The sequence below is a fragment of the Elgaria multicarinata genome, chromosome 7, assembly GCF_023053635.1.
Source record: "Elgaria multicarinata webbii isolate HBS135686 ecotype San Diego chromosome 7, rElgMul1.1.pri, whole genome shotgun sequence".
Classification (NCBI taxonomy): domain Eukaryota; kingdom Metazoa; phylum Chordata; class Lepidosauria; order Squamata; family Anguidae; genus Elgaria; species Elgaria multicarinata.
Window position 1 is genome coordinate 51834962 of NC_086177.1, and position 15462 is coordinate 51850423.

The 15462-nt window shown below is 41.6% G+C and overlaps 1 protein-coding gene across 1 annotated transcript in view; it reads left to right on the plus strand.

Moving 5' to 3' along the window:
* The window catches only part of PIEZO2 (piezo type mechanosensitive ion channel component 2), a 307830-nt gene that overhangs the window by 100887 nt on the left and 191481 nt on the right, over positions 1–15462 (plus strand). Inside the window, exon 3 of the mRNA XM_063130557.1 lies at positions 10698–10823. Coding sequence (XP_062986627.1) covers positions 10698–10823 — 126 coding nt within the window. The remainder of the gene's footprint in view (positions 1–10697; positions 10824–15462) is intronic.

Consider the following 15462-nt stretch of genomic DNA (forward strand, 5'->3'; position numbering starts at 1 on the left):
ATATCCTGCTTGGTGTAGATTAGGCCTGAGTTGACATTTTAGTTGAGATAGCCACCATGACTCAAGATTCACTTGCTAATCACTGCTAGTTCAAATGCTACCAGTGTATATATGAAACTAGGATTTTTGTGTATTTCAATGTGTATTTCTTTGAACCTACTTACATTGAACCTCATATGCACTTTTCATGCCAGTTTGGAGAGATTATCATGCATTTTTTGCAAGGGCAGTATACTATTCAGCTGGGGTGGTAGTATAAGGAACACTATGTAAAGTAACAGTACTTGCTGGGCTGTTATCTACACATGAAAGAACCAGACTTCAACAGGAGCTACAGTATATACAAATTGCTGCTTGAAGCACTCCACCCTATTAGGGCCAAGAAACTGGGGGAACCATTTCACTGAACATCTCTAGAAGAAGGAGAAATCCCTTCCTCTTGGGGGGTGGACTCACCATTAGCAGTGGCAGTAGCTCAGTGTTGTGATTCTAAGCCCTCCCACCAATGTGAGACAATAAAGACATCTGCTTTGTAATCCACAAAGCTTGAAGACAACTGCCTATCTTCTAAGCTTAATTTGGCTAACAAAGCTAGGCAGTTGTCTTCAACTAAAGCAGGACTGTTTCCTGCAGTTCAATAGGTACTTTATGTCAGGGAGGGTCTTTCGGGAGAAGCCTCTCACAAGCCTCTGACAGAGGCTTCGTTTCCAGGAGTGAGGGGAGGGGATGGTCTCTGAGTCATTGGCATTCTTGCTGATAAGCTCCTGGGAAGATTAATCTTTGACTCCTGAAGAGTCTTGGAGAATCTTCTCCTCCGCTTCCTGTGTTGGCTGGTAAATTTCTGGTCCTGCTTCTTCTGATTCTGAGTCTGCTCAACCCCCCGAAACCCCTTCTCTTCCCCCACACTAGGGAGAACAAGCCTGATCCTGAAACCCAGCTTTGTTTTTCCCCCTAAAGTGGAAAAGGAACACAACAACTGTGTTGGCAGCCTGGTCTTATTGTGCACCCAGACCTAGTGTTGTTCCAGGTATTGTGTGTGGGGTGGGTGGGGGTGGTGGGGGTGGCAGCCACAAAAAATGGTGGACAATATTTGGAGAACATTCAACAAAGTGACCTTTTTTGGGAGGGGGGAAGAGAAAAAACTCATTTTCCCCCTCTTCTGAGAAATTTCAGCTCAGTTCTAAAAGCTCCACTGAGTTCAGTGGGGGACTTACTCCTGGGCAAATGTGTATAGGATTGCAATCAGAACAGTGCAAGTATCCCTAACCTTTTCAGAGAGATTATTTCCTAATTGCAAAATATAGTCTAACAAGCACTACAGGATTATTAGATTATTTTAAACTAGCATTAACAAACTGACTTCTGTTTACATGTCTCTAAATGTCATTGAAACAAAGCATTCCAGAAATGAGAATTCAACCATCTTCTTCAGGTTGAAGGATACCATCAACAGTGACCAGACTGTTAGTTGTTCTACATAAGCATTTACCAACTTTATGCCTTCCAAATATTCTGGACTGCAACCCCCATCATGATGGGAGTTGTAGTCCAACATATTTGAAGAGCACCAGGTTGGGGAATATTGCTCTACATGGTTGACTAGGGCAGAAAGGTACTATGAGGAATTAGGAAGAAACCACCTGGTGATTTTCTAGTAACCAACTGGATGATTTTCCAGCACTTTCTTTGTTTGGCATAGGTCTGTAAACTCACGAACTTCAAGAAAACTGCTATTCCTGTAAAGGCCAGGTTGTAGGGAGAAAATAATCTGATATGGCTTTTTCCATTGCTCCTTGTAGTGCTACAATAATAAAAGCAGTGCACACACATACAAAACCATGCATACTTTCCTTGGGTGTACAGTGTACAGCACCATTCTTCAGGTCTGAGACTGGCAAGACTAAGTCCATTTATTTCTTATAAAGCTTATATTCAGTTTTATTTCAAATGCAAACCAAGGGAGTGTGCAAAGTGTAATATTTTATAATATCAAAACTGAAACATTCTGATACACTTCCCAGCTTGCAAGGGGACTCTGCAAGGGTGGTTGCTAAGCAAATCCCAAGTGCTTCTTCTTCTTCTTCCTCCTCCTCTTCCTCCTCCCCCTCTTCCCCACCCAATGTATAATCCAGCCATGAATATAGGAATATCATTCAGATGAGGAATGGAGTTAATGGTATTACCAACATCCTGTGCAATTGTATAGTGTTTTAGCCAGATGTGCAGTGCATTGTGTTTGGACTCAGTACATTGTATACACTTAAGTGTCTGCCTGTATACAAGGGCTAAGAGGCCATATAGTGGCCATGTTGGGAGACTTGTTCATGCACAGGTGGCAAGTTGTTGTTCAAAGCAATTTCTGGATTCCATTTCACTGGCAGTGGTAGTTGTAGGAAAGATGGTGCATTGTTTCTGGAAAACCCCATGCTGAGCTGGCCATGTGGAGGTCTTGAATATGTCTCCTTATTTATTGTTGGGGAAATGTGTCTGCGTGTTTTGCATCTGCTGTTCTGACAGGGCCTTGCACTTCATAGGGTGGTGTTTCCTGCTCGCTTGGGAACCTTCTTCTGACTGTTAGTTCAAAGTGGTCGGTGTGCATTGTGTATTGAATATGTCTTCCCGTTGACCCTCTTAATAGCTTCCGGGCGCCCTGTGTCCTAATGCAGACTCAACTAGGGGATACTGAATGTCTTGCAACCTCATGGCATTTGATCCAGATGCCATGGTCTGTCTTCGGGGTAGTGCAACTATTCTAGGCTGCATTTTAAATTGTGTGTTGCCTTGATCCTATCCTATATCGTTTTGGGGGGGTAGTATACATGCTTCATCACTGCCGTTCTCAAATTAAGTATTATGTCCAGTGATTCTTCTGGCTACACAACTATCTCTTTAATCTACTAGAATTTGAAGATCCCCTGGGGACAGGATGTGGCACCACCCAGTCCTGAGCCTGCTGGAAAGCAAGCTGTCTACAAGGCATTGATTCTTTAATCATCGTAGCAAAACCCAATTGAAGCACTCCATAGCACAGATCAAGTTATGGCAGTGCCAGGATTTCCCAGAGTGCCCATGGGATACTTTTTATTAGCAGTGGAAGTTTCCTTGCCAATTCATTTGTGTCTGCGGAGACAACCAGCGAGAATACTTAATCGTGCTTTGTACCACACTATGTCCTTCTGGTTCATCTGTTTTTTTTGAAACAGAAGACATAATGCAAAGCTTTCTTTGCTCTTCTTAGCCCGGCCCATGCACTGCCCAGTTGCTAGTTTTTAATTTATGATTTAATGTCTATGTTCAAAGATGAAAGCAGACGAATAGAGTGACCATAATGTGGTAACTCACTTTTACAATCAAAGTGAGATGCAACAAGGCCATTAAGCCCAATATGTCCCAGAGTGTGCTAGCATGAAACTATGGCTATCCATGGATTACAGGTCAAATTTACTGATTTAAGATGCTCAAGCATGATTTGCAACGAAGGTGTCCTCTAAACGAGCTATTTATAGCATGTTCGTTCTGGCCACTCATAGAAGTTTCCAGGTCAATTTAACAATGTTGTGCTCAAACAGGAGGTCTCCTATAGTTAGGGTGACTATATGAAAAAGAGTACAGGGTTCCTGTATTTTTAACAGTTGCATAGAAAAGGGAATTTCAGCAGGTGTCATTTGTATGCATGTTGCACCTGGTGAAATTTCCTCTTCATCACAATAGTTAAAGCTGCAGGAGCTATACTAGAGTGACCAGATTGAAAAGAGGGCAGGGCTCCTGCAGCTTTAATTGTTGTGATGAAGAGGAAATTTCCCCAGATATACAAATGACACCTGCTGAAATTCCCTTTTCAATACAACGGTTAAAGATACAGGAGCCCTGTCCTCTTTTTCTTATGATCACCCTACTATAGTTCTCCCCCTTTATCCCATTTTAAAATACATCACAGATAAACTAGAATAAACCCCGAATGGCATGAAATCGGCAGCATGTAAAGCTGGCATTGTGCTATGAACCCGCTGAGGAAAGTAGTAAGGTCTTTGAATGGAGGGAGAAGAGGGTAAAGTTCCGCCATGCAACAAACAGAGGCCCATGTCCAATCTCCATGTGTCTACTCAGAAGTAACTCCCATTGTACTTAGTGGCACTTACGCCCAAGTAAGTGTGACAAGGGTTGTGAACTTACAGCAAAATCTTGCTTCTACTCAGAAGTAAATCCTGGCTTTCCTGTGCGATGTGAGGAAACAGACAAGAACCCCGCCACCTCCTTTACATACATGCCAGGGAGGGAGGGAGGTGTTCCTTCAATTCAACTGTGTCTGCCATTTAAAGGAGCCATGGGTAGGGTGACCATATGAAAAGGACAGGGCTCCTGTATCTTTAACAGTTGTATAGAAAAGGGGATTTGTATGCATGCAAACACCTGGTGAAACTCCCTCTTCATCACCACAGTTAAAGCTGCAGGAGCCATGCACTCTTTTGTATCTGGTCACTCTAGTATAGCTCCTGCAGCTTTAACTGTGGTGATGAAGAGGGAATTTCACCTGGTGCTGCATGCATACAAATGACACCTGCTGAAATTCCCTTTTCAGTACGACTGTTCAAGATACAGGAGCCCAGATCTTCTTTCCGTATGGTCACCCTAATGGACCATGGTAAACAGCAGTGGGACCTTCCCTCACTGCTCTCCTCCCATGTAATCCAATTCATATCCCGCCAAAGAAACAGGAAGCACAGCAGTGGCGGATAAACAATGGGATTTCCCTTAATGTAGAGAAGCTCAAGATGTCACAATGCATCCTCAGTCCTAACAGGAGTATTCCTCTTCAGGGTTCCAACCAGGCAGCCGTAAGCTGTAAGAGGCTCACACAAGCCAATGTTCTCTTCCTCTCCTTGCTCCCAGTTTTTTGTTTTTCTTTTCCAACTGAACCCTAACTTAGGGTGGCTTAAGGATGACACTGAGTATGCTTGGTCTTCATGTTTTTTTTTTGGGGGGGGGAGTTGCAGGGAAGGGGTGAGAGAGGCTATTCCCTTTTGAGTTCTTAAAAATATTTTGTACTTCTGCGTACCTGAGCATGCTGATAGTCTTCTTGTTTGTCAATGGCCCTGTTTTGGTTTCAATCTTGTCACCTGAGTTTGCTATTAGAGGGAATGTGTGGGATCTGTGCCAAAAAGTTGCAGCAGAGAGAATTATATCAGCTCTCCACACTCTTTCTCCTACGTGCCCTGTTCCTGCATGCTTTTCTTCCCATGCACGCTTCCATTGCACCATCTACCTACTTCCCAAACATCCTGATCTCCCCATGATTCCTCTTGATTTCTTTGAAGGAGTGCTGGGCACCCCCATGCCAGTACCATCACAGCCTCCTGCTTCCTCTAGTTGTGCAGTCACATCTTCCTCTCTCCCACAGCACTGCAGCCACTACCTTTCTTCCGGCCTGTGGAAGTGCAGGAAGTTGGGGTTGCCAGGGAGCTGAGACGGCTAGCTTGGCATGGCCTGGAAAGATACAGCAATCAGTTGGTGCCAGGAGGCTTGCTAGGCAATGGTTACATATGGGCCTTGGGGAAGAAAGAGGAGCAGCTGAGTCCCACAGTTCTGCACCTGTGCAGTGGGAGCAGTTGGCACTCTTGAGGCTGGGCTGTTGGTTTCTCCCCTTCCTCCAAGGCTCAAGTAATTTCTGCAGAGGGTTGGAGGGCAATACATGCATGTGTTCCTTCCGCCGCTCTCCTGTGCTTGAGAGAACATGCATTCGTTGTATTTAGTTTACTTGTGGTTTTGAGGTGTGGGTATGTGTGTAATTATCAAAGTCCTGTATTTGTGCACACCTTGGAGTTCCACCCAAGTATGCAGATGCCTTCCTCTTGTTTGTGGGGTGGGACAGTTATCGCTACAGTACTGTTGGCATTTCTCACCCAGGTTTCGTGTTAGAGGGAGTCACTATTCAGTGCCTTGATGCTGGTGACACTTAATTAAGTGAAGTTCATCATAACTCATAGACAAACTAGATGTGCCATTAACTGTGTGAATGCAATTAATGTGCAGTGCTTTTTGTTCTGTAAATAGCAGCTGAGGGAAAACTTGAGCAGCCTTAGGACAGTGGGTGTGCAGAAAACCTGAGCAGCCTTAGAACTTCCCTTGAAAATGCTGTTTGCATTTCAAGGGAAGCCTCTGCTGGCAACAACGGGAACTTTCCTTAAAATGCAAATGGCAGTGTTGGAGAGGAAATTGTGTTGGGATTGTGGCAGAGAGAGAAAGAGAGAATTAAATTCCCTCGTCTGAACCCCCATAGGTCTGAGAATGCTCAGGCTACCCATTGGCAGTTGTTCACATAACAAAACCCCACCTACATTAATTGCATTCATACCGTTTACATGAAATTTAGCCTGGCCTTAAAACTGTGATCTTTTGTGGGATGGGGATGGATTTGTTTGGGTGAAATTAAAAGGACAGCTAACTTGGAAAATCATTTTAAATAGGGTGACCATATGAAAAGGAGGACAGGGCTCCTGTATCTTTAACAGTTGCATAGAAAAGGGAATTTCAGCAGGTGTCATTTGTATATATGGAGAACCTGATGAAATTCCCTCTTCATCACAACCGTTAAAGCTGCAGGAGCTATACTAGAGTGACCAGATACAAAAGAGGGCAGGGCACCTGCAGCTTTAAGTGTTGTGATGAAAATGAAACTTCACCAGGTTCTCCATATTTACAAATGACACCTGCAGGAATTCCCTTTTCAATACAACTGTTAAAGATACTGTCCTCCTGTTCATATGGTCACCCTATTTTAAATACATTGACCTGATTGTAATGGCAATTCCTGGGCTGTTTAACAGGGTGCTCCTGTGTTGTTAATTGATAATGGAAATGATGAGTGAGTGGGAAGCAGCATACTCGCTCACTGCCACTCAGCCCTGACAAGTTATGGTTTAAACAACCCATGGGTTGGCATTATGTGCAAACCAAGCCATTGCCACAAAAAGGCATGGAGGGACCTCAAATAGTTAAGCCTTTGTTTTAGATTAATTGCTGCCTGTTGTGATGTCCAAACTGCGGTCAATCTTAGCTTTAGATTCATGAAACATAGAATCATAGAACAGCAGAGTTGGAAGGGGCCTACAAGGCCATCGAGTCCAACCCCCTGCTCAACTTCAAACCATAGTTTATGAATCCAGCTTGTTTCAAAAACCCTGACTGCAATTTACGGTTGACACTGACTGCAGCTCTCCAGGGTTTCAGGCAGAGGGTTATCTAGGCCTACCTGGAGATGCTGGGGATTGAAGCTGGGACCTTCTGAATGCAAAGTATGTGCTTTACCACAGAGCTGTGGCCCCTCCACTGAAATGGGGTATGCCCCATTACAAAGAATAGAAGTAATATGTTGTCATAATTCAGCACAACTGTCTGTTACTCCTTCCAATTGTTTTTACTGGTGATTGTTTCACAAGCTATTGTATACTAAATTATCTTCCTGTGGGTCACTTAGAGCCTGATCCTGAGTTTACTTGGAAATGAGTTCAATTATTTGATCAATGGGACTTACTGCTAGGTATATTTGCATAGGATTCAGCCTTAGTGGATCAGTTTTGTTGAATGTATATTCATATTTTGCCTTATATATTATGAATGCCTATGAGCATCCTTCCAGTTCTCTGGATTACTGCTTTCAGATGTAGTTTCAGTGAATGAACACGGCACTTTCCTTTGACCTTTTAATTCCTGTTTATAATGCTGACTAATATTTAAACTCAAAACATTGGTGGTAACTTGTAGCAATGTCATGTACTTCCATATTGACTTTATGCTCTTTCCACACATTTCTGGAGTCTGTCTGTACTCGGTTTAGGCTGCAAAAGAGAGAGGAAGTTATCATCCTGTATGTCTGTAACGTGGAGTGTATTGGAATCAATTAAGACTTTCCACCCTTCTTTTTAACATCCCCTCCCCGGGCATGTGTGTGTGTGATTCTGGGGGGAAATCTGGTGTGTGGAGCGTGGGGGTGGGGTGGAATTGAATTCCAAAGTGTACAGGTCCTTATCTGAATCGAGACTGCACACGATTATGGTGGAGTAAAGAAAGAAAACCAACAGGCCCAGCTATTACTATACCCTTAATAATCCCAGAGATAGTTTTGCATAGCTGCATGAAGGGTGTAATCCTATGCACGTTTAGACATGCTGGCTGGGGTATGCTGGGAGTGGTAAGACTTCTTTCTGTCTAAATGTACATAGGATTGTGCCTTAATTAACTTTGGGCTGATTTACAGGGTCTCAGTTCGGTCTCTAATATGGTACTATTTATTGCATTCCATTCTATTCTATTTTTTATTTTTATTTTAGTAAACTGCTTCATGTTTTGTGAAAATGCGAAATAATAGTATAGACATAATGCTTCTCCTCTTCTTTCTGGACAGTGGTTTTCTGGCATTTTCTGGCAAAATGACAGCCAAATTATACATTATCATTAATATGTAGCATTCAGATACACCAGTGCTTTTTCTGTCTTTTTTTTACTTAAAAAGCTCAGGATACTGGATCTAGGTTGGGACCATAGTTGGGCCATAATGTGAATGTTAGAAGTTTTTTTTGTTTTGTTTTTTAAAAACATTTCTTAAACCCATGCTCTTCTCTCTGCTGAGGCAGAATTCTCCACTTATGTAGTTTGTCCCTTGCTGTGGTCATGAATTGGATCGGGGACCTGAAAGAAAGAAAAAAAACGCCATTTAAATGAGAGTTTTCCCCCAGTGGCTAGGGATTACGAGAGCTGTTGTCCAGGTTTCTTAGACCAGGACCCTCAAAATCCAACAAGTTCCATGCAAACAGGATTTCTTTTCTCATTCTCTTCTGCCTGCTCATACAGAATTAATAGATCTTAATGGCTTTGATTAATTAGCCCAAATTTTCGCAAACTAGACGTGGATGCTGCCCTGAATTTGATTGCCCTTCTGACTTCTCCAAGAAATGATTTAATGAATAGCATCCTGGTTTTAATCGAATTGCTTCTTTATTTTAAAATTACCATGCTAATACATTTATCATTAGAATGGTTTGCTCATGGGTTCATGTCACAATAACATCCAGTGATCATCACCTCCAAAGTATATTTCATTTATGTGCTTTGCCTGTAGCAGTAAAATAAGTAGGCAAATGACAAATAAGTTGTTTCTATGTTTTGAAATTTGGAAACACTCCTCTGGAAATAATGAGAATGGTTATGCTGCAAGTTCTGTCTGACAAAATATTTTGTTAACAAAATGGGTACCTTGCTTGGGCAAACTTGCCAGTCAAAGAGTATAACTGGCTTGAAGGGTAGTATTGTCTATTGATGCAGAGGATGCAGCTTCTAATACTATTCTGGGCACGAAAACTTCTAGAAAAAACAGGAAGTCTTGCAGAGGTTTAGAGTGAGAAAGATTTTTCGCCAATTTAACTCATTTTCTCTTTGACTTTCTAAGTCTTAAGATTTCTTTAAGTCACATATTTAATTTTTATCTAAGTATGCTCTGCATTCCTTTCTAAAAAGATAACCTCTCAGCTTCATATTAATCCTAAAAACACGGAAGGAAGGAAGGAAGGAAGGAAAGAAATGCAGTCATATTGGCCATAAGACGCCCCCCCCAAATCCATATCATGTAAATGCCTTTATTGGGTCAACTCAAAGATCACAAGAACATTAATTCTACTTTCCGGAATTATTACAACATCATAATTACAGGGGAGAGGCAGGATTCAAATCAGTTATTTCCATGCACCAGCAAGGATACTCGTTTTAACTGTGGTAAAGAAAACACAATTTATGTGTAATTGTGCTTTTAATAATGTAGAAGCAAATGTTTGCTTTGTGTATCAGCAACAAAAATATTTTCCCAATATGCCATTTAAATTTGGTCAAGCATGACAGCCATTTCACCAAATTTCTATCAGACACAGTAAAGAGGGGGGAAAACACCAAAAATCCAATTTGTCTGACTCTGATGGAAGAATAGGGTAGTGTAAGCCTTACCAGAATGATTTTGTTAATTTTTCTTTTAAACTGACACTTGAGCGCAGTGTAGATGTGTAGAAACTTCGAAGTTCAAAGCTCGAGCTTTAATAGCAATTAGTTTCTTCTTCGCCAAACAGGCAGGGCAATCAGTCTGCCAGCGGAATGGCAGACAGCGTTGCTCGGCCAGTGTGTCACAAAGGTGGGCTCTGGCCAATCTCTGCGTTTAGGCTGTTACTGCCAGTGGGGATGTGGAAAGGGATGGACGCGCTCCATTGGAATACAAGAGAGGTTGGGGCTGAGCCGCATGCAAATTTTGGAGGGGGAATTCACTATGCATGAGGAACTTTTTCATTTTTCATGAGCCCCTCTGCAGTGAGGGGAGTGAGGGGCAAAAAAGTGGGAAAGGAGCAGGATTACTAGCACCCATGGCGATATGGGCTTTATGCTAGTAGTGCTAGAATTCTGAAGACAGCACTAATTTGTATGTTGGAAGAAGTATTGCATTTCTTTTCTTTTGTTACTTCATCCATTCCTTTTCCTTTTTAACTTGGTGAGGAAGAGTCTTTCCCGTTTTAGCCCTGTGGGATTATGAAGTCCAATATCTATAACTATGAACATAGTAATATATTTTGTACGCATTATTATTTTAGTACTTTTTGCAACTTTATCAATGCCAATGTTTTCAGCACATGAAATAACTTTGAATTTTGTTTTGTTTCTTTTAGGGCACACAGGACGGTTATTAAAATCCTTGTGTTTCATGAGCCTAACATTTCTGCTTCTCCACATCATCTTTCAAATCACAATAAACAGCCTTGTAGCTGCTAACACTATTGAACCTGATTATCACTGTGAGTATCCTTCTGTTTAATTTTCTAACATTCTGTGTCGCTCTTTATGTAGGAAGTGTTGTTCTGAATATAATCAATCGTGGTTTTGTTGTCATGACTGCTAAGATTTGTGTTTATTTTGCTTCTGGAGAAGTGGGGGTTTTTTGGTGAGGGGATAATGGTTATATAATTTATAAACCAAATTAAGGTTAGCAAATCTTTCAGGTTTCATCTCCTTGAAAAATGTGCAGTCTAATGTGAAAGGAAAAAATATTAAGGAAGAACTGTGTCTCACACAAGTAAGGAGACTATGTCGAAATTGGTGATTTATTATTATACCTTTATTATAGGCTGTAAAGTATTTAGATTTTTTTTTGCCTTAGATGCAAAAATCAGCCCTGGGATTTTCATATGCTTTAAATAAAAAAAGTTTTACTGCTTAATATATTTCATGATACCCACAGTGGCGAATTGGAAGTGTATGAGAAGCCCACAAACTTTCCCACCATGGCAAAAACTGCTTTAAAAAGGGGGGAGGATGACAAAAGGTTCAAAAAGAAAGAGAAGCCCTCTGCTATTGCCTACTAAACATCCCCCTCTGACTCCTCTGAATTTCTCCATCCTATCCCTGAGAGACTGGAGCTTTTTGACCTGCCCTACTAAGGAAATATGTTTATTAAAACCTTTTCTTCACTTGCATACCAGGGGGAGGGAACCTATTTTAGCCCAAGGGTGAAATTCAATTTCAGAGAAGCCATTGGGGGGTGCATTCTATTGGTGGGAGGGCCAAAATACACCCCCCAACATATTTTAGTTTAAAGCTGTTGCTGCCAGTAACTAAGTCGTAGGAGAGGCATTTCAACCTTTTTGCTTGGGAAGACAACACGCAAAAGCTGGAAAATCACCAAATGATCAGTGGTCGGGTGAAAGCAGGAGGTGTCCAGGAAAAGGAGGTCTGGTTGCCTGGGGAGCCCTGGTGGGCCAGATTGGGACACCAGATCGGCTGGATTTGGCTCACAGTTTGGTTAAAGATACCCCACCACCGTTGCATACAGTAAAATAGCAGATGAGTTAGACAGATATTGTGATTAATAGTGGAAAGACGTTTTCATGAATGAAGGATTTGTCCCACTAGTTAATTCCTAAAGAAATGGAATGTATTCAGTACAAGGCACTATAATTTATTTTCTGATGCTTCTTAGATTCTAAATGTGTTTGCAAGTGAAACTATGTATAACCTATCTGGCAAATGACAACAATCTTAATTTTTACTTTCGATGAGTTATTACTATTGTGAGGAAATAATTTGGGTGCAAGTGTAAGAAATTGTTTGGGACATTAACTTCTCATTTTAATGATTTTGAATACAACTGTCAATCAACACAAATTTATTTGGCGAAATGTCAAAGCCAGCTTAAATATAGTTTTTGGTAATGTATTTCACTTGCATGTCAGTCTTGCAAACCTATGCTGACAGAGAACCTCAGGAAAAGGTATGATGAGAGCCACCCCCCAGCACGTTTCTCACTTATTCTTCAGCGTACAATTGGTTTGTTCATAGCTTGTGAGCATGATGTGTGAACCCAGAATACTGATTTGTTTAGGGGCTAAACTATCCATGGTTTATTGTAGCATTAATTGCTAGGTTCTTTAGCCCCTAAACAAACCAGCAATCTGTGTTCACACTGGATGCTCCTAACCTATGAACAGGCTGATCATAGGTTATTTACAGAAAGCAGAAGAGACAAAATCACATACAACTATTTGAAAATTGTGACTTCCTGTTTTTCTAATGGAGAAGAAAGCATGTGAATAACAATTCAAGTTTTGTGGCCTCAGTAAGTATCAATAGAGAATATGGTATCTGAGAATGTTACATTTTCCTTATAGATCTCTCCCGCAGCACATTTTTATGTTCTAAAACAATCATGCCAAACTGAGCATGATAGTGTCAGTTTCAGGCAATAACCTAAAATCCGAAACAATGGTATAGGTCACTGCAAATGAGCCAGGTAAGTGTCAGGCCCACTTGTCCTCCCTCGCCTCCTCTCTCCTCCTCCTTTGTGCCTGAGAGGAGAGTTAAAGTTTTGACTTAAAACAAAGCACAGCTCTGCAATCAGTTCAGTTCTGTCTCAATTGTTCTGTCCCACTGAAAACCCAAACCTTGGTATATTTGAAAAAAAATCTTTCTCTTTCTTTCTTTCTTGTATGGCAGTTGATGTGGAAAACTGAGGGCAGGTGTCACCGAAACCTTGCCCACCACATTTCTTGACTCTACAATGCCTGTAAATATTAATAAAGTTGTGCCCAAGTTATAACCTCTTTCCTGCTGATCACAATAGATACTTCCAGGTTCACTGGATAAAGGGATAGAGGAGAGTAACTTCTCTTAGTTTGTTTCTGTTGCCACTGGAATGAAATAAGATACCAACAGGGCTGTTCTGTTACTTATAAAAATGTGTGTGTGAGTGTGTCTTCTGGTGTTTTTTCCCCTGCAGACTGTTTTTATAAGGGCTTTCTATTGCAATTGTTAATAGAAAAGGCTGTGGTTTTACCCTCTCTGGATCCTATGTTTATTTGCGTGATGCTGGTGGTGAGCTGTTTCTTCAAAGTTACATTCCACAATATCTTGTGGTTTCCCCCCAGCCTGTTTTAAAGATAAAAAAAGCCCATGCTTCTCCTGCCTTTTTAGTATGTCAAAGAATTTCTGAAATGAAAGGATACCTTCTTTAAAGTGGGGGAAATGCCTGCTACTGAGAAAGAACCCTATTTTCCCCTTTTGGTAGACCAGTTTACAATGGAATGTTAAACTACCAAAATTTCATATCTTGAATTTCAGGTATTGCTGCTTGAGAGATCTCATTTGTACATTTCACCATATTTAATGAGGTTTCATTCAGTTGAAATTAACTCCAGAATCTTTGAGCATCTTAAAAGTAAAGATTTGTGGAAACTTAGGTGGGGAGAAGTTACCCTTAAGAATCCCTGCCCTTCAGTTATGCAGGTCGAGGAATCTATTTCTATGCCAGGTTTTAACCGGGAATGTTTTTAAGAAATTTGAGGTAAAACTTTCTTGAGTATATACACAGTCTTACTCTTCACCTTTAAAATCCATATCTGGGTAGCAGACATGAAGGTATTGATACTTGCAAAATGCAGTGCATTCTTATTATTATCTTTCCAGGTGTCTTAATTTATTATTTAATCAAAATACTTCTATCCTGCCTTTCCTTGTACAGTTCAGGGTAAATAGCAGCAACCAAAACCATAAAAGGTAATTAGACTCCCTCCCCAAAAATATATGGAGGAGACAAATTGGATTGGGACCGCACCACTGATGGAGCAGTTGCAACGGGATCAAATCCCCCCTCCCTAGTGGAGGCTGGTAGCTCCAATGTTGGTGGGATGGTGAATCCATTCCAGGTTTCAGTCAGAACCAGTTGGAATTCTAATGGAGCTATCCAAGGTGCATTTGCTCCTTTAGAGTTCCAACTGGTTCTGGCTGAAACTCGGAATAGATTCACCACCCCACTGACATTGGAGCCACTAGCCTACACTGCCCCTCTCTCTGCCAGGAAGAATCCTCAGTTCCTCCAAGTGCCTGTTGTCCTGGGACTGCAGAAATGAGGGGAAAGAACGCTCTGGTTCCCACCTATTGGCCAAAGAACCAAGAGCCACCACTTGCTATTCAAACAAGAACACTAGACTGGCCTAAACTGGATAGACAATCTTGCCTACCATTCACCACTTTGATCTCACCTTTCTACCTCCTCCACCTTTCCCCTCCACTTTCTTTCCTCACTGTGTCTTGTCATCTTAGGGTTTCCCCCTTTCTTTCTTCATAGGTATTGTAGCTTTTGGAGATAATACTTTTCTGACAAGCGGGATAAAAATATAGTAAATAAATGAAAAGGAAAGATAACCCTTTCCCTGTGTTGTTTTCCATATTAACATTGCTGCAAGGTTTATTCAGTGTGTGAAATAGCAGCTTGGAGTCAATTTTAACAGGAGAAATAGCATGGGGAAAAGAGTCAAAACCTGGTGTATTTCGTTTTTACTTTTCTTTTCTAACATTTTACCTCCCATCAAACCAATAGGATTGAAATTTATTATGCCAGCGTGAAGCTAGTGTAGTTTCAGGGCTTGATCTGGTGCACTATTGGGGGAGCAAGAGGGGATTGTATCACCCCTCGCACTAGATACATGCATGCAGAACTTTCCACATGTATAGTTGTAGCCCCTGGGGTGGGCAGCCTAGCTTGCAAAGTTGGTGGAGAGGCACTTCTACTCCAGATGAACCTCGCTTAGCTGTCCTATGGTGGGAGCTAGGATTGCTTTACCAAGGAGTAAATGCAAGTTTAATGTTGCGAGTGGAGAAAGAAGCATGGAATAAAGACACGGACACCAGATTTTGGGATAAACTAGGGCCTCTTTATTTAAACAATAAGGGATATTCAACCCCTCCTGGATCTGCATGTGAAAAGTGTGGGAATCTATAGGTCTACCTCAGGCAACTTGCCTAACATTATAGGTGAGCCCCTCTTGTAAGCCAGGAGTCGGGTGAACCCGGCCCCTCTCTTATATGACACTTTGAGAGTGTGGGGAGACCAACCCATGTCATCCCCACTCAAAGCCATAGAACTCTGAATAGATGAGGCAG